The sequence below is a fragment of the Nicotiana tomentosiformis genome, chromosome 10 (assembly GCF_000390325.3).
Source record: "Nicotiana tomentosiformis chromosome 10, ASM39032v3, whole genome shotgun sequence".
NCBI classification, from domain to species: Eukaryota; Viridiplantae; Streptophyta; class Magnoliopsida; order Solanales; family Solanaceae; genus Nicotiana; species Nicotiana tomentosiformis.
This window is the reverse complement of record NC_090821.1, coordinates 9,475,905-9,495,759: the sequence shown is the minus strand read 5'-3', so window position 1 is coordinate 9,495,759 and position 19,855 is coordinate 9,475,905. Positions and strand designations below refer to the sequence as shown.

At 36.4% G+C, this 19,855-nt stretch overlaps 2 protein-coding genes across 2 annotated transcripts; one reads left to right on the top strand and one right to left on the bottom strand.

The window, feature by feature from the left end:
- The first annotated feature begins 13,361 nt into the window (after positions 1-13,361).
- On the top strand, positions 13,362-15,750 carry LOC104104289 (cytochrome P450 CYP94D108). Its single transcript, XM_009612336.4, has 2 exons — positions 13,362-13,914; positions 14,496-15,750. Exons 1-2 carry the CDS (start codon positions 13,456-13,458, stop codon positions 15,549-15,551), a joined length of 1,515 nt encoding a protein of 504 aa, XP_009610631.1. The 5' UTR covers positions 13,362-13,455; the 3' UTR covers positions 15,552-15,750.
- Positions 15,751-16,352: 602 nt separating this feature from the next.
- Positions 16,353-19,459, bottom strand: LOC104104290 (bZIP transcription factor 17-like). The gene is made up of 2 exons (XM_009612337.3): positions 17,368-19,459; positions 16,353-16,943 (listed from the first exon to the last, which is right to left on the bottom strand). Exons 1-2 carry the CDS (start codon positions 19,367-19,369, stop codon positions 16,507-16,509), a joined length of 2,439 nt encoding a protein of 812 aa, XP_009610632.1. The 5' UTR covers positions 19,370-19,459; the 3' UTR covers positions 16,353-16,506.
- Positions 19,460-19,855: the final 396 nt, after the last annotated feature.

Here is a 19,855-nt window from a genome sequence, read left to right as displayed (position 1 = left end):
AAATATGATTTTTGGGCACGTAGTGAATGTTTGAACTTTGGGGATAAAATCTATGTCTGCTAGTTGAAATTAAAAAATGGGGTTTGGACTTTTAAAAAAATAATAATTGGGCCCGATGGTTGGGCTTTGCTTAATGAAACATGTACTACTGTAATTGACTAATTGATAGGGGAGTAGCTTGATGAACTAGTAACTGGGCATACTCATTAATTGGCTTTAAAGGGCCAATTGTAATACGATCCAATTTAATTTATCTGGTCCAAAAATATTTCTGTCAGGCCCAATTTAGTAAGAGCAAAAGCTGACCCATTTTCCACAATTGATTTCTATAGCTCTTGACCTTACACAGATCTCAAACCCGTAAGGAAAAATAAATCATGAACACGTGCTAGTTGCTTTAGGCGCGATAAATAAATCATCGTGACTATGGGTATGGTTCTCGTGGTATGGTCACGATGTGTAAACCCCAACTCAAGTGCGCGTTTCACGCGACTTGACTTTAACTTCGAATAATAATCAAAATAAACATGTGATAAATCGCGGGTGCGTTTTACATGACACGATTCGCAATATGTACAAAAACAAATAAGTTTGCGACATCGCGACTTGTTCAAATAAGTTTCATAAATAATTAAAAGTTGTTAAAAGGAATAAAAATAAACATATAGGTTTAAAACATGTATTAAATCAGATAACTAGGCTAATTATTAATAGTTGAGCGACCGTGCTAAAATTACGAAACTCGGGAGTGCCTCACACCTTCTCTCGGGTTAACAGAAATCCTTACCTGGTCTTCTGTGTTCGCAGACCATAAATAAGAGTCAAATTTCCTCGATTTGGGATTCTTAAATAAATCGGTGAGTTGGGACACAATAAATTATTCCAAGTGGCGACTTTGAATAAATAAATAATTCAATTTCGAATAATATCACTTAAATTGGAAAAACTCCCTATCCCCTCGGAAAAAAGGAGGTGTGACAGCTCTGGCGACTCTGCTGGGGATCGAACCCAGAATCTCTGGTTCAGGGTTCAGAGTTCGAGCTTAGAATAACTATTATGCTTGGCTTTCTTGTTATTATCTAATATTACATGTGTTGGGCCTAATGTGCTAAATGTCATTTTTTACCGCTTTGATATTGATTGAACTGTATAAAAACTGTTACGTAACTCTCTTCTCTCCGAGTTTTCTGAATCTTCTTGGAAGCGTACGCTTCGCGTGGCTTCTTATCTGTTAGAGTCATATCCTAATTTTAGAATGAGGTACGAACAAGTTGCAAAGCCGGTGAAGCTTCTGTATTCCCGGTACGCTGCCCCCCTCGGCTCGAGTTGTCCGCTCGAGTAAGCCAGGTCTAGAACAATACACCCAGGATTTAAACTTAGAATGACATAACCTCATGTCGGATCCTTAGTAGGTACGTTTGTTTGCATCACATGCATTTGACTTTGGGGACTCAACACACGGGTTGGGTCCATCTAGGACAGGTGTACCCAAATCAAAAGACCATCCTGATGCATTGTTACGTGCTACTTGTACATTTATTTATTTCGGATTGCATATTGACCGTCTTCTATAATAGGAAAAGAAAATCAAGAAAAACTAAGAGTGAGGCAAGAGAGAGAAATTTACCCGATTTCTGAAAATTCAGGTATTATCCCAAAACTTTGCCGAAAGTTTGAAAAAAAAAAAGAGAAAGAAAATAAGCCAATATTTTCAAAAGTCATGCTTTTTTCCCTCTTCCGTCAAACCTGACCGAACTACGCGAGTCTGATTCTCACCGGATGTGAGATACGTAGGCAAACTTCATCGGTTCCGGCCCCAATTTTTAAAAAAAGAATTCAAAAATATTTTTCCCTTTCCTTAATTCCATCTTTAGAATTCTTTCCTTATAAAATCCAAAAAAAATCCAAAAATATTTTCTTTCTTTTTTGAAATCTTTCATTCGATAAAAAAAAGAAAAAAAAATTCAAATCAAAATCCTAAATAGTTTCTTCCTTATTTAGAATTTCTTCCTTTAAAAAAAAATTCAAAATTTCATAAAAAAAAAAAAATATATATATATATATATATATATATATATATATATATATATATATATATATATATATATATATATAAAATTTAAAAGTCTTTATTAAAAAAAGGGTCAGTCTATTCGCGATCTTCTCGAACTACGCAAGATCTGATTCATGCGGCGTCATGATACGTAGGCAATCCCCATTGGATTCGATCATAGCCATTAAATAAAATGAGTGAGAAAAAAGAAAAAAAAAGAGTGAAAAAAACAAAAAAAACAAAGGAAAAAAAAAAAGAAAGCAAGAGTGAAAAATCCAAAAAGAGAACAATGTGTCCAAAAAACTGCGGAATATTTTTATGAATATGCTGTCAAATGACGCGAGTAAGCCGCCAGGGTAAAGCCTCAAATGGACAAAGTATAAATGGCTACGGTTTTCCTACAGGCCCAAGAGGCGGACTACTTCCAGAACATGATGTCTGTTATGGGTAGACCATTCGCCGAGGCTATCAAAATTTGGGAGATGGTCGAAAATGGTTAAAAAGCTGGCCGAATCTTGAGTCATGCTGCCTTTAAGGCCACATCACACGTCGTTCAGCGTGGTTCAGTGGGTTTGATGAACAAAAATTGGAGAGATGAGGAATTTGATCCGGCACTGAAGGTCATTGCAGACATTGCCGAGACAGAAGAAAAGCCGAAAAATGGTCGCCAAGCCTGAAAGTTCCCCATCAGACGGGAGTTTCGGTAGCCAGTCTTGCTATCCTTTCTGCGTCCGGATTATCTCAGGGTGTGATCCGGATGTTTTACTTTATTGTCTTACTAATCCGGATATTTTACTTTATTGTCTTACTTTCCGATGTAAACCCTTCTATATTTAAAATTCAAAAAAAAAAAATCAAAAAAAATCAAATGAAATTAATATTTCATTGTCCAAGAATGTCTCTTTTCTTAATTTTGTCACTTTTTCTTATTCTCTTTTCAGTTCTGTTAATGCAAATTTTAATAATATGATATGCTTGCGGACTTCATGCCCATATCCTAAAACGTTGTCAGACCTCGAAATAATGGATCAAGAAGTAGAATGTTTTGAAGACGAGGCTTATAAGAAAATAAATAGAAAATTGGAACGAAGTTGAGATTCCCTCTCTTCGGATCATTGTTGAAGCCGAGATTGAGGATAAAGATTGGGTCAAGAACCGATTTGAACAATTGACACTGATTGATGAAAAATGATTGGTCGCAGTTTGCCACGGGCAGTTGTACCAACAAAGAATGGCTCGTGTCTACAACAAGAAAGTGCGGCCTAAGAAATTTGAAAAAGGACAACTCATTCTAAGACGTATCCTCCCACCTCATGAAGAAGCTAAAAGAAAATTGGCTCCAAATTGAAAAGGTCCATACATTGTAACGAGAGTACTGCAAAAGGGAGCATTGTACCTGGGAAGAATCGAAGGAAATGACCCCGAGACAACTGTCAATGCAGACGCGGTCAAAAGGTATTATGTTTGACCCTTTACGTAACTTTAATGCTCTCTAATTGGGATGACGAAAACTTTCATTCTTGATACCCAAACACTATAAACCCCTTTCAAACCCTTTGAGCCGGTTACCTTTTCTTTGATTACCCTCTTTGGAACCTGAAAGCTTTATTGCAAAAAAAAAAAAAAGACAAAAAAAAGAGAGAAAGAAAATGAAATGAAAAATGAGAAAAAAGGAAAGGAAAAAGAAAGAGAAGAAACCAAAATAGAAAAGAAAATCAAAAACAAAATTTCTTGAACTACGTTTGACTTGATTTCGAAAGGATACGTAGGCAGCCTCTCTCTGGGGTTCAGTCATACCAAAATAAAAATCCACATTCCCCAAAAGTTGACACTGGGGCAGAATTTATAATAGTTCGGCGATGGTTTCGCCCGAAGGGTTCCAAAGTTGTAAGTCAGTCCAAATCCTTTTCACCCAAACCTTTTTCAAATTCTTTCCGATCAATCAATGAGAATGTTCAAGAATTGGAGAATACAGTCACAGGATCTGATGCAACCAAAATGAGAGAAATGAAATGAGAGAGTCTTGTTGGTGAAAATCCTCACGGGCACCGTAAGGCGATGGGAAGTAAAGAAATTAGAATGAGAGTCTTGTTAGTGAAAACTCGCAAAGAGCACTATAAGGCGATGGTGAGAAGAGAAATAAGAGAGATCAGTTGGTGAAAACCCGCAAAGGGCGCCACTGATAGAAAAGAGGATCTTCACAACCATTGGTATTGACACAGTCCTAGGCAAGGTTTCTCGGTTTCAAGGCAAAAGTTGTGATGAATTTCTGAGAGTCGGACAATTTACACAGATCAGGCATCCAGTCCAAAAGGCATGTCATGTTCATTAAAGTCTGCATGTACTCCAGATAAGTCCTTCTTTCCTTTCCCCGAAAGGGACACTTCTTGCCTAAATTCATTCTCTATTCTACTGTTTATTTTTCTTTGAATCCATTTCAATCTAACTTTGTTTCGAAATTAAGACAAAGAAAAGATGGTAAGACTGATTTATAGGGCTCTCGTTTGATACAAGATAATATGCAAGAAAAGGCACCCACAGCCTCGGCAGGGGCATCAAGTCAACCTCGACTGGCCATGGCATCCGATGCTCCAAAATCAAAAGATCTTAGAAGGAGGAAATAAAATTGAAGTGCCTACAAAGGCAAAATAAAGTTGAAAATATTAAGTCCCACGTGGCTAACCGTCTTGGCAAAGTTTGAAAAGACAAAGGTTCCCCAATGCTCTGAAGTTAAATTTAGAGGAAAGAAGTGAAAAGCCTACAAAGGCAAAATGAAGTTGAAAAAGGTTAAGTCCCACGCGACTAACCGTCATGGTAAAGTTTTAGAAAAGCCAAGGGTTCTCCGGGGCCATAAATGAAATCGGTGTTCAGGGAACAACCAGTTGCAATTGAAAGTACCATCAAATAAGCCGGCCAAGATCAAGTGACTGAAGCACTCAAGGCCGCAAAACCAACCACTATTTCAAACTGAAAAATTATTATTTGTTTGAACCACATGAAACAGGTGCAATACAAAGCAACCTTGCAAGAAGCAGGTGCAACCAAAAAGAAACTGCGCGGAGACTAAAATAGCTCTGCAGCAACAACCACTCCTAAAAAGGGAAGTCTTCTCCAAATTCTTTCCCGGATTTTACTCATTATCTTAAATAAAAAAAACAATTCAAAATCATGGTAGTATAGGGTCTCCAATCCCTAGTCACTTTTCCAACATAGGGTCCCCACTCCCTAGTTGATGATTTTTGGACATAGGGTCTCCACTACCTAGTCTCTTTTCCAACATAGGGTCTCCACTCCCTAGTTGATATTATTTTAGACATAGGGTCTCTACTGCCTAGTCTCTTTCCCAACATAGGGTCTCCACTCTCTAGTTGATGTTTCCAACATAGGGTCTCCACTCCCTAGTTGATGTTTTAGATATAGGGTCTCCACTCCCCAGTCGTTTTTCCAACATAGGGTCTCCACTCCCTAGTTGATATTTTTAGACATAGGGTCTCCACTCCCTAGTTTGATTTTCCAACATAGGGTCTCCACTCCCTAGTTGATGATTATTTTAGACATAGGGTCTCCACTCCCTAGTCGCTTTTCTAACATAGGGTCTCCACTCCCTAGTTGATGTTTTTAGACATAGGGTCTCCACTCCCTATTCGCTTTTCCAACATAGGGTCGCCACTCCCTAGTTGATGTTTTTATACATAGGGTCTCCACTCTCTAGTCTTTTTTCTAACATAGAGTCTCCACTCCCTAGTTGAAGTTATTTTGGACATAGGGTCTCCACTCCCTAGTCTCTTTCCCAACTTTATACATAGGGTCTTCACTCCCTTGTCGCTTTTCCAACATAGGGTTTCCACTCCTTAGTTGATTTTATTTTAGACATAGGGTCTCCACTCCCTAGTCTCTTTTCCAACATAGGGTCTTCACTCCCTAGTTGATTTTATTATAGACATAGGGTCTCCACTCCCTAGTCTCCTTTCCAACTTAGGGTCTTCACTCCCTAGTTGATTTTTATTTTTTTAGACATAGGGTCTCCACTCTCTAGTCATTTTTCCAACATAGGGTCTCCACTCCCTAGTTGTTTTTTTCCAACATAGGGTCTCAACTCCCTAGTTGATTTTATTTTAGACATAGGGTCTCCACTCCCTAGTCTCTTTTCCAACATAGGGTCTTCACTCCCTAGTTGATTTTATTTCAGACATAGGGTCTCTACTCCCTAGTTTTTTCCCAACATAGGGTCTCCACTCCCTAGTTGATTTTATTTTAGACATAGGGTCTCCACTCCCTAGTCTCTTTTCCAACATAGGGTCTCCACTCCCTAGTTGATGTTTTTAGATATAGGGTCTCCATTCCCTAGTTTGCTTTTCCAACATAGGTCCTTCACTCCCTAGTTGATGATTATTTTAGACATAGGGTCTCCACTCCCTAGTCGCTTTTCCAACATAGGGTCTTCACTCCCTAGTTGATGTTTTTAGACATAGGGTCTCCACTCCCTAGTCTGCTTTTCCAACATAGGGTCTCCACTCCCTAGTTGATTTGATCTTAAATGCAGGATACACCACTCCCCGATATCTTTGCCAATATAGGGTATCCCATTCCCTGGCCACATTTTCTCAACATAAGGTACACAAATCCTTAGTTGAGACATCCTTTTGACAATAAAAGAACACCATCCAAAAAAAAAATATGACTTTTTCAGGATACAACACTCCCGATCTCTTATTGCTTTCAATAAAGAAGTAGTTTAGAATTTTGTTACAATAACTCACGAAATTTTCCTAGTGCAAACTGGGGCAGAAAAATTTCGTTCGTTTGTTTGTTTTGGTATCTGAGTAGGTTTTACCTCGAGGTACAGGGTTCAAGATGACCAAAAGAAGAAGTCTCAATTCAGTATAAAAGAAAAGAAAAAATAAGTGAATCCAAAATGCAAAAGCAATTGATAAGATGTGGAATGCTTAAGACATGACTGAAGCCACGAGCATTGGAGTCCCGTTTTAATTAGAAGAAGCTATAGAAAAATGAACTAGAACCTACAGCTAGCGAGCATCAAGGTTTAGATCATAGTCTGCATGAAGAACCAGTCAAGACTCAAGATCAAGTTTCTGAAGACTCATAGATAGAAATCTTGTAACTCATAACTGATAGGCTTGTTTAGTTTCTTTTTTATATAATAGCAGGACCGCGGACCGGAGCCTTGACGGAACCTTACTCGACTCCTCAACTCATCATTATACCATTCTCCTTGAACTACATGCGACATGATTCCCCTATAATCCGTGATATGTAGGTTGTCCAAAACCAAGACTCGGTTGCACCCTATCTTTTATTTCTTTTTCTTTTGAATAATAATTTGGTCAAAAATTAGTCACATGGCTCATCTAGTCTTTGCCTAAAAACTCTTCATGTTTCCAAGAAAAGAGGGGCAGCTGTTAGCACCTAATTTTTGATTATATTTAAATTTTTATCACCTTCTACTATGTAAATATTTTCAGAAATTTAATATATATTTTTATGGCTTTGTTACATTTTTTTATATAGGGTAAAAATTAATAATAATTTAAAAAATCAATTATTAATATTAGTATTATTTTTATTTTTATTTTTATTTTTATTTTTATTTTTTCTTTATTTTTAAATAAAATGAATTTAAAAAATCGAAAAATAAATAAAAATTAATTATTATTATTTTATTTTTTTAAAATTACGGATGGGAATTAAACAAATAGTAAAAGTAGAAATATAAAATTAAAAAGTAAAAGTAAAAGTAGGTAGAAATTATTTAATTAAAAAAGTGGAAAATTAAAAAAATAAAAGTAAAAGAATGTGAAAATTTAAAAAAATATAAAGTAAAATAAAGTTGGAATTAAAAAATAAAAGTAAGGGTATCTGATTTTTTTTAATAAAAGTAAAAGTAAGTGAAAATTTTAAAACAATAAGTAAAATAAGTGAGAAATAAAAGAATAAAAGCAAAAAAAGTGGGATTTTAAATATATTAAAATTAAAAAAAGTGAGAAATTAAAAAATAAAAGTAAAGAAAAGTGGAAAATTATTTTTTTAAGAAAATAAGAAAAATGGGAAGTAGAAATTCTTTTTAATTAAAAAATAAAAAAGCAAAAAATAAATAAAAAACATTCTAAAAATTCCGAAAATTTTTCTATAAATAAAAGAGAAATGTGAGGGAAAAAAAAGATGGGGAGAAGGAGAAAAAAAGAGGGAGGAGGGAATTGAGAGAAATTTATTTTTCTTCTTTTAGGATAAGGGAATTTCTACTCGTGTCATTCTTTCTTCGGCTTTCTTTCAAAAAATCCAGCAATTCATCACCTAAACTCCAGCCTCGAACCAACTGAAAACCAAGCTAAAAAGCACCACAAAAACGAGCCGAAAACCCAGCGAAAAAGTCCCTCTTTTGTATAGAAAATAACAGCTCCAAAGTTGAGTCGTCGAGTTCGAGCTCCATTTGTCGATTTTGGTTGAGGCTCCATTTATATCTTTGTCCATTGTCCGAGCTTCAAAACAGCCTTGTAAAAGTTCATTTCTCTCATCATTGTTTTATTAAGATATTATGCTTGAATATATAATTTGATCTTATTTAGATTCATGAAGATTGAAATGTTTTTTTCTGTATTAATTGTTAGGTCCCATTAGCTTTGTTAAATTTTGCTACTTTCTTGATGATTAACATGAAGATTGATAAAAAACATGATTTTTGGGCACGTAGTGAATGTTTGAACTTTGGGGATAAAATCTATGTCTGCTAGTTGAAATTGAAAAATGGGGTTTGGAGTTTAAAAAAAATAATGATTGGGCCCGGTGGTTGGGCTTTGCTTAATGAAACATGTACTACTGCAATTGACTAATTGATAGAGGAGTAACTTGATGAACTAGTAACTGGACATACTCATTAACTGGCTTTAAAGGGCCAATTGTACTACGATCCAATTTAATTTATCTGGTCCAAAATAATTTATGTCAGGCCCAATTTAGTAAGAGCAAAAGCTGACCCATTTTCCACAATTGATTTCATAGCTCTTGACCTTATACAGATCTCAAACCCGTAAGGAAAAACAAATTATGAACACGTGCTAGTTGCTTTAGGCGCAATTAATAAATCACCGTGACTATGGGTATGGTTCCCGTGGCATGGTCACGATACGTAAACCCCAACTTAAGTGCGCGTTTCACGCGACTTGACTTCAACTTCGAATAATAATAAAAATAAACATGTTGTAAATCGTGGGTGCGTTTCACGTGACGCGATTCGCAATATGTACAAAACAAATGAGTTTGCGACATCGCGACTTGTTCAAATAAGTTTCATAAATAATTAAAAGCGGTTAAAAGAAACAAAAATGCACATATAGGTTTAAAACATGTACTAAATCAGATAACTAGACCAATTATTAATAGTTGAGCGACCGTGCTAAAATCACGGAACTCGGGAGTGCCTCACACCTTCTCTCGGGTTAACAGAATTTCTTACCCGGTCTTCTGTGTTCGCAGACCATAAATAAGAGTCAAATTTCCTCGATTTGGGATTCTAAAATAAATCGATGACTTGGGACACCATAAATTATTCCAAGTGGCGACTCTGAATAAATAAATAATTTCATTTCGAATAATGTCACTTAAATTGGAAAAACTCCCTATCCCGTCGGGAAAAGGAGGTGTGACAAATAGTATAACTGTTAATCGGGCCGGGCTGGCCCGTTTAGAACCCGGTTCGACCCGGTTCAGCCCGGGTCAATCCGGTACTGTAGTGTTTGGGGACGGGGTGGGACGGGTTGGGCGAGGAGCGAGTTTTAGACGAAAAGTTTTTGGATACCGGTGCACTGGAACCCGCTTAGCCCGGTAACCCGTTAACGGGTTTTTAACGGGCCACAGCCCGGTCTAGCCCGATTTTCGTTACGAAAACCTTTTTTTTTAAAATTTTCTGGACCGGTGCCAACGGTCAAATTCAAAAACTGACCGTTGGCCAACGACCCTTTTTTGCACAAATGGCCATTTCAGCCTACCCCTTAAGAAAATAGCCCCCCATCCCTAATATTTGATAAATTATAATTTTAACCTTTTAAAAACTATAAATAGCTCCCTTTCTTCTTCATTTTTCCTCACAATTTACTCTCTTACTACTCTAATTCTCTCTCAATTCTCTCTTGATAATATTGATTATTGTTCTTAAATTCTCAATTACTTATTATTTCAAGTTTCATCAAATATTTAGTTTAGCCATTACAAAATTATTATTATCAAATATCAAGTATTCAAGTGAAGTGTGGTATCAAGTATCAACTATCAAGTGTCGGTCTATCAATTGAAGTTTGATTTTTGATATCAAATTTAGTGCGGCATCCGAAATCCCAGTACACTCGTTCCATCTCTTTCTCTTCTTTGGTGTACACTTATTTTATTATTTAAAATTATTAATTTAATTTATTAATTTAATTTACATAATAGATATATTTAGAGCAGCCAAAAAAGCGTGCACTAGTAGAGGTGGCAGTAAGAAAATATCCAAAAAATCAAGAGGTGGTGCTGGTTCTTCTGTAGCTTTACACATATTTCTGAAAGTTCACCTGAAAATTTAAATGTAGATTATGAGCGACTTCAAGAAAATTATTGTATAGATGATGATTTAGATGATAATTTAGATGATATTCAATCACCTGATAATCTTGAAACACCACCAGCTACACCTGGTAATGCTAGTCAAACTCAAAATATTAGGGGTGGAGGTCGTGGTAATACAAGTAGGCCTCCCCTCCCTATTAAGAAGAATCGAAGATTAAGAAGTAAGTGTTGGAACTTTTTTGACAGACTAGAAGAAGATAAAAATTATGTAAGATGTAGAATTTGTTAGGATGTTTATAAACATGAGACCGGTAAGGGAGGGGGAACAAGTCAACTTCGTAGGCACATGGTAGAACACCACCCTCTTGATTGGGGAGTAGATGAAGAAGATGGGCAACAAAAACTTAACCTGGGTACTGGGGGGTTAATGGGTAAATACGATATTAAGAAAGATCAGGAAGAATTATCTAAAAGGATTGTTTTAGGTTGTTTACCTTTTAGTTTTGCTGCTTCACCATATCTTGTTACTTATATTCAAATAATTTATAACCCTTTGTTTAAAGGTATTCCTAAAAGTACTTGTAAAGCTGATATCTTTAAGCTTTTTGGACAATATCAGACATATATACGTTATTTGTTCGCCAGTCTTTCTTGTAGAGTTTCTCTTACTTCTCATATTGGTCGTGCTGTAAATGGAAATGATTATTTGACTGTTACATGCCATTGGATAGATGATAATTTTTGTATGCAAAAACATATTATTTCTTTTAAATATGATGAAGATCAAAGTCATACTGGTCATTTATAAGTAATACTATCCATGAAGTTGTTATATTTTATAATCTTACAGAAAAAATTTTGTGTATGTCATTTGATAATGCTTCTAACAACAATGTTGCTATTACAATATTAAAATTATATGTACACCCACCACTTCCTGAAATATTTCATGTTAGACGTGCATGTCATATTTATAACTTGATTGTGAAGAGTGGCCTTGAATTATTTAGAGATGATATCACTTTAGTTAGAAGAGCTGTTGGTGTAATTCAAGGAAATAATAGAAGTGCTAGATTAAATACATTTAAGGAAAAATGTGTACACTATGGACTAAAATCAAGTCTCATGCGTGAAGAAATAGTGACTAGGTGGAATTATACTTATTTATTCTTAAAATGTTGTTATAAATATAGAATGACTATAACTGAAGTTATTAATTCTCATTGTACCGATCCTAACCGTTTGTTAACATCTAGAACTTGGGATGTCATTGAAGATGTTGTAAAAATTATACAAAAATTTTATGTGACTACACTTGAGTTTTTTGGAGCTTATTATCCTACTATTGAAAATAGTTTAGTTCATATTGCTGAAATTTCTCTTTTACTACATAATTTGAAGAAGAAAGAAGGATATACTTCTGTTGTTGAATCTATGCTAGATAAGTTTAAAAAATATTTCTACCAAATTCTCCCTATTTACCTAATTTATGCTATTTTAAACCATTCTATCAAAATGGCCACTTGTCGCCAATTAATCATCGCTTTATATTCTTATATGGATATTGAACCAACTGAAATTTCTGATATTGACACTTGTATTTCTGATCTACACAAACATTTACAAAATTTATATAATTATTATGCTAACATTGTTGATGCTTCTTCTGCTGCAGATGCAAATATTCCTTCAAGTTCAGTTTCAACATCTGGGACCGGTGCTTTGGATGATAATGATGGTGTTGAAGATTATTTGATTTGGTCTACACTAGGAGAGCATCAACAAATGAGTAGCAGGAATATTGATGAACTCCAATTCTACTTGCAAAAGTCAGCATAGCCCCGCACAAAGGAATTTCTACCGCTAGGTTGGTGGAGGAGCAACTCAAATCAATTTCCTGTTCTTTCGGCCATGGCTCGCGTGCTAAATGTGCCGATTTCAACAGTCGCATCAGAGAGCGCATTTAGCCAAGCAAAGCAGCAACTAGGAGATACCCGTCATTCATTGGCCAGCAACGCTTTGGAAATTCTAGTGTGCTTCAGAGATTGGATAAGATCAGAACGGCGAAATCAAGGGCGTGACGAGGTAGATGAAGCGGAGGACCAATAAATTGGAGATATAATGGTTTATGGTTCCGATACAACCAATGCCGGAAACCAAGAACCTCGTGTTGACATGGATGAACTTACAAAAATGATACAAAGCATGTGATGTACTATTTTTTTTTAATAATTATTGTAAACTTTTAATTTGCAAGTTCAAAAATAAAAAAAAATTAAAAAAGAACTTGCAAATTAATTTGAAGTATTATATATTATTCAATAAAATATCAAATGAAAGCCTTCGGAGCTTGATCCTTACATATTGCCTATTGGTCTTATTAAATAATTTTTTGTAGCCACTTACTTTCAAATTTTAATTTTAAAATTTAAATTTAAAATTTAAAACTTTAAATTTTAAAGTTTAATTCTAAGCCTTAAAAGTTTGCAAACACTTAAGTATCAATAACATTAAATAAGAAAAATAAAATTTACTTAAAAAAATATATAGTTCGTCCCGGTCTGAACCCGTTAAGCCCGAATTCGGACGGACCAAAAAACCCTGAAAATGTACAACCCGCTAACAACCCGCTAATTCATCCCGCTAACCAGCCCGGAACGTTAAAAGGACAGGCTGAATTTTTTTTATGTATAGCTCGTGACAGCCCGCACGTTAAACAACCGTACTTAATAGTGAGTGCATAGACTAGTGGACAACCAAAAAATGTTTTGTTTCACTTTACATGTTTATACGTACATCTTATCATTTTCGTCCTCTTCCATTCCATTTGCAAATTCCAAACCATGGAAATTTTCTCACTTCAAACACTTATCTTCACTATCTTAGTGTCTCTCTTTTTCTACTATTTCTTATTTCTCCTTAAAAATCTCAAAAATCCCAAAAAACCAGGCTTCAAAATCTACCCACTCGTCGGAGCTTTACCGGAGTTCCTCTTAAACCGTCACCGTTTTCTGGAATGGACCACCGATGTACTCTCCAATTGCGCCACCAACACCGCCGTCTTCTACCGTCCCGGTAATGTTCACGGCGTCATCACTGCCAATCCACTAAACGTCGAGCATATGCTCAAAACGAATTTTGAGAATTTTCCTAAAGGCATCCGTTTCTATACTCGGCTTGAAGATTTTCTGGGTGATGGAATATTTAATGTTGATGGTGAAATTTGGAGAATTCAAAGGAAATCTGCAAGTTATGAATTTAGCACCAGATCTCTTCGGAATTTCGTCATGGAAACTGCACAGGCAATGTTTAATTAAGTGTAACCATTTTATTCTAAAGTTTAAAGGATTTGAGTATATACTAATCGTATAAAGATTTCATTACACTGTCAATGTTGTTTAACATATAATAGTAGTAGTTATCATTTTTATCAGGTTACTCTTAATACTTATCAGAAAACATTTACCTGTAATTTAGTGACATGATTGGGTAACATATTTTTTATACCATGAAATTACATAACAAAAACTCAAAGTTTGATAGTATTAGAGATAAAGATACTTTTATTTAGGAGGAAAAAAATACTGCTATATGAATAATTATCTTATTTTACCGTCCGTTATTGCTATAAGCCGTTCATACACTTATTATAAATTATTTCAAATTTGCCCTTGAACCTAACTGAACTCAAATTTAAAGTACAATAAAAGGCAATTTTAAGTAATGGTCAGAAGTATAGGCAATTTTAAATTAGAATATTTGATATAGTAAAGGAGTAAAACACTACTCGTACTTGATTATAGGTGTTACGATAATATATTGAATTTGTCACTTTATTTATGTTAATACTGAGTTTATTTGTTTAATTATGTTGTAATTACAGGTGGAAATACATACACGTTTGATTCCAATTCTTGAAGAAGCAGCCAAAAAGGATAGAATTATTGACATTCAAGACATCTTAGAAAGATTTGCATTTGATAATATCATCAAGCTTGCATTCAATGTTGATCCAAACTGTTTAGGTGGAGCTGAAAGTGAATTCATGCAAGCTTTCGAAATTGCAACAACTCTAAGTTCAGGTAGATTTATGTATGCTATTCCCTTCCTTTACAAAATCAAGAAATTCTTGAACATTGGATCAGAAAAGAAGCTACAAAAATCAATCAAGATTGTGCATGAATTCGCGGATAAGATTATAAATTCAAGAATAGAAGAGCGAGCTGAGAAAAAAGATGAAGACTTGTTATCAAGATTCATGGGGGAGAGTCAATTCTCAGCTAAATTTTTGAGGGACATAGTCATTAGTTTCATATTAGCTGGTCGAGACACGACATCATCGGCCTTAACTTGGTTCTTTTGGATATTATCTTCAAGGAAAGATATAGAGGAAAAAATATTAGAAGAATTAGAAGAAATTCGTCGAAGAAATGGGAAAAAGATTGGTGAAACTTATAATTTCGACGAATTAAGAGAAATGAAGTATCTTCATTCAGCTATTTCAGAAGCAATGAGGTTATATCCACCTGTACCAATTGATACAAGGTCATGTTTGAAAGATGACATTTTACCAGATGGGACTTTTATTGGTAAAGATTGGTTTTTTAGTTACCAAACTTATAGTATGGGAAGAATGGAGAATATTTGGGGTAAAGATTGTGGTGAGTACAAACCAGAAAGATGGATTGATGAAAATGGAGTTTATAAGCAAGAAAGTCCATTTAAATTCCCAGTGTTTCATGCTGGACCAAGAATGTGTCTTGGAAAAGACATGGCTTATATTCAGATGAAGTCAATTGCAGCTTCTGTTTTAGAAAAGTTTGAATTAGATGTTCAATTAGAGAATGGAAAATGTCCTGAGTATGTGTTATCTTTGACTCTAAGAATGAAAGGAGGGTTGCCTGTGAAGGTAAAAGAAAGATGTATGACCAATAATTAATTTTGGGTTATGGGTTTAGGATTTTGGTCACAAGTACAGTATACAGTATATAAAGATGGTGATGTAGCTTATTCTAAATTAAAGTTTGCTGCATGTTTCTTGGCAATTTGCTTTCTTTGGAAGAAAGGGAAAGTTTTGGTAAGAATATATGTGGATCATTGATTTGAATAATATAATGTGATCACAATCTGAAGTTTAATTTAGAGTGCTGAACAATACTTCGGTTTAATTTAAAGTCGCAAATGTGACTTCCTTGCGTTTCATTTTATCGATGATTGCAATACATCAATTATGTAGGCAACCTAACTCAACAACAATCATTTAAGCATTGAAATGTATGACGACAATAGATAAAGTTTGTAACAAGACAGTCAAGGTGTGAAAAAAATAACTCGGACACCATTGTTACTCAAAAAGGTTGTACCAAATTAGCACGACGCAAACGCCTTGGTTAGTACCTAGCAACGGCTTGTCAACAGTTGAGCATTGAGACTCCATAATCTAACATCAATAGGGGAGTTCGATTTTTCCCACAAAAAAGAAGGCAGAATATGACCTTGATCAATACAACATTAATAGCGCAAACCTAAATACATACCGTATTGAATTTACGCCTAAAGCATTCAATGACAGTAGAAATTTCGGTCACACCATATGAACAAAGTAAACCTAGGGAGCACAAACATAATATAGATGGAAAACAAAAAGCATACATCCACAGTTACAGAGAACTTAAAGAAGCGTTGCTTTTCTTCTTTTGATAATTAAAGAGCGATAAATTATTATTGCAGAAACATCACATAAAAAAGAAGACCATCGCCCTCTATAAGTATGATAGCTGTTTAAAAGTTAATGTTACATGTTGAAGCTAAGTGAACTGTGAGGACCATCAGATCTTATGCTATCTACAAAATTGATTGTCCATGATACTTCTGCTAGATGAATACTCCCATCCTCAGGTAGTCACTAAAGGAACAGATCCTTTAAATGGAAGCATACAAGAATAGGTGACATACTTGACACTGTCAATCAGCACAACGACGAATATCCGAGAGAGGGACTTTGGACCCATCATGCCATCAACATCACCATCACCTGCCTCTCTTGGATCAACAAGCACAGATACAACCATGGAAGAAAGTGACTTATTTCCACTTAAGTTCTCTTGCTTTCCAGTTTGTTCTTCAGAAATGTTGTGGGAGGGTCTAGAAAGGGAAACGGAAGGGCCATTGAGGATCCTTCTATTTCTAACCTTGTGGACGTGTGTAGCATTCTGCCTTTCTTCCATAGATAAATTCCTCGCATTGGTAGCAGGAACTACGGCTCCTGGAGCAGAAGATGACACATCGAACTGGAACACTTCTGTACACATGCCTGAACTCAACAAAGGTCCTGACCAAATGAACACACAAAAGCATTAAACGACTGGAAAGCGGAAGGCTTCTTCAAACCATCAATTCAATTGGAACATGTGCCATGAAGAGGAAGGTACAGTGCGGACAGATAGAGAATTAAGAAAGGGACTGTGCTAGAAACAGAATTAAGAAAGGGCCAGTAACAAGAAGATAGTCATTCCCAGCAACTCAGAATTCGTAATTCCTCAAAGTAAACATGTGAAAGAGAAGCAACTCAAAGCCAGATTCGACTCCATGGAGATTTGTTTATGGTATAACGTGCAAGAAAAATACATTTCCATCCACAATAACAGGGAAATATCAGCAATGCATCAGTAAAATGATATGAGGTCCTTAAAAGCACTCAGTCATATCACAAACATAGGAATTAACAGAGTAAGTCTAGATTGATTAGCACTTACCAGCAACACCTTCAAGGAACCACTGTTGCACAGTTGACTTCCCATTCTCCTCCCCAGTTCCGAGAGCCCTTTGTCCCACTGCCGGACTTCGATAAAGGTGAGGATGGCTTCCTGCGATAGCAGGGGCTAAATCCCCAGGAACTGCGAGACCTGTCTCTCTATTGTTCTTATCAGCACCTCCATGAGATGCCATGGCTTTTTCACTTGCCAATACAGAATGAATTATCAAGTTTCCATCAATCTTCACAAGTTTATCATTCCTTGGGACATACAAAGATGCAGCTAGAGGGTCACTGCCATTGACCTTTGGCTGAGCGCTCTCATCCTGACCTCTTCGACCACAATGTGAGCTATAATCCTTTCCACTGTATTTTCCAGAATGACCAGTCCCATTCACAGGCCCGTCAACAGCCAAGACTCTTCCATAATGTTTCTCATAAGACCCACTCCCAAAAGAATCTCCACTCATGAATGGTTCCCTCATTCCTCCATATCTCACATTTAATAAAGGAACCAACCCACCAAATAGCAGCATGAAGAACAACAAGCCAAGGAAACTAACACTTGCAACCTTCTTAGTTTTCACCTCAGTCCTATTTTTCTCCACTTTCTTGCTACTCTTTGGCGCTGGCGCTGTACCCTGTGGTTTCAACTTAGGAATGGGAACCAACGGCACTTGTGATCCTTGCGGTTTCACCATATAAGGTGGTGTATACGGCATCCACGGATACATCACAGGATGATGCGGATACATCCCAGGGGGTGGTGGTGGCACCTGCGAAGGTACACCAGCACCCCCCAACTGCGTCTTTAGAGTAGCATTTTCCGCAATTATATAAGATATCTTAGCATTCAAATCTTGAATTGTTGAATGCATTATTCTAACTTTATCCTCTAATTCCTCAACATAGTGCTTTTTTCTTTGCCTTGACAGTTGAGCACTTTCCCTATTCCTAATCAATCTAGCTCTCTTCTTTTCATCCTCATCATTATTAACATTGTCAATCAATCCATCATTAGTCAATTTTTGGTGTATGCCTATGTTATTAGAATCTTCACTACTTTTTTTCCTCTTCAACAAGGAGCTACAGTTACTTATATTAGCATTGACACCCTCTAATTTGATTTTCTCTTCTACAACTCCATTTTTTATTGAATTGTTTCCAAAATTAGGAGAAGAATGTACCGATTTGTTCGAATCTGATGGATAATTCAGCCCTTCTGAGACATTTGAACCACAGTTGCCGGAACCCTGCGACTCCGGCGAATGGCAATTCAAAACCCTTGCATCACCCAAACCCTTGTTGTCATTACCAGACTCCCGAGAACCCTCATGGTTGGATCCATTGGACTCCGGCGATGGCACGTTCAGGTACCCGGAGACATCGCCAGAAACCTGGTGGGACGATGTCGACGACGTTGCATTCAAAACGTCTGAGCCGCTTGAGCTCTGTCGAAGCTCCGGCGATGATGTATCCATAATCATAACGCCTCCAGCTGCTTGATTTCCGGAAAAATTACAGAATTCCGCTGACGTCGACTTGAAATATCTAGAAGAATCGTCGAAATCCCCAACCAATTGACTCCCAGGTTGACCAAAGCAATTCGGGTCAGCTGGAACAAATTTCGAACCCGGAGGTTCCTCTCCGGAAGAATTGTCAAAATTCCCGATCAGTTGATTCCCAGGTAGACCATAGCAACTCGGGTCAACTCGATCCGTATCCGACCCGAGACAATCGGCCAGGAAATCAGGGCTGAGAACCGCATCACCGTTATTAAGGAAGATATCATCGAAGGACAAATCGAAATCGAGGTCATCAAGCATGAATTCATCATCTTCCGGTAATTCCATTGGAAACCCGTTGATTTTTCCTTGATCTGCTGCGGTCATGTGTTGGGCAAAATAGGTAGGGTCAAGCGGTGGAATTGGAAGACCGTCGAATTCACCGGTGGGATTCTCCGTTGCAGACGGCGGTGGATCGGCCAAAATCGGGTCAGCCATGTCTGGAGTTCTTCAATTCCCGGTCAGAGAGAGAGAGAGGGGTGGGTTGCTTGGGGGGGGGGGGGGGGGTCGAGGGGCGTTTAAGGAATAAGCATAGAGAATAAACTGAGATGATAGAGAGAATTAAAATTGGAGTACACGCCCTTGCTTTTCTTTTAAGGAAAAAAAAAGTTACTTTAAAGATATATTGTACGGAGTATTTGTTTTTTGGCTTTTTACACAAATTGTATTTGAACTAGATGTCAAAGTCAAACATATTATAGATTACGATAAGAAAACCTCTATATTAAAAAAAAAAAAAAAAAGCCAAACTAAAATGAAACCTACATCAAATCTAAAACTAGTAAAAGAAATAAAATATGCTAAATTGGAAGTGGAAACGGATTGCCTACTTGCTGTCAAGCTCATTAAAAGAGATAACACACAATTTCACCCTCTTAGAGCTATTATTAAAGAATATAAATATTTATTGGAAGTTAACAAGGC

Bases quoted from the DNA above. Each gene is read 5' to 3' on its own strand.
- LOC104104289 (XM_009612336.4), top strand. From the start codon at position 13,456: ATGGAAATTTTCTCACTTCAAACACTTATCTTCACTATCTTAGTGTCT. The intron at 13,915-14,495 runs GCAATGTTTAAT...TTGTAATTACAG, and splicing joins TCGTCATGGAAACTGCACAG to GTGGAAATACATACACGTTT.
- LOC104104290 (XM_009612337.3), bottom strand. From the start codon at position 19,369: ATGGCTGACCCGATTTTGGCCGATCCACCGCCGTCTGCAACGGAGAAT. The intron at 16,944-17,367 runs GTAAGTGCTAAT...TCATTTGGTCAG, and splicing joins GTTCCTTGAAGGTGTTGCTG to GACCTTTGTTGAGTTCAGGC.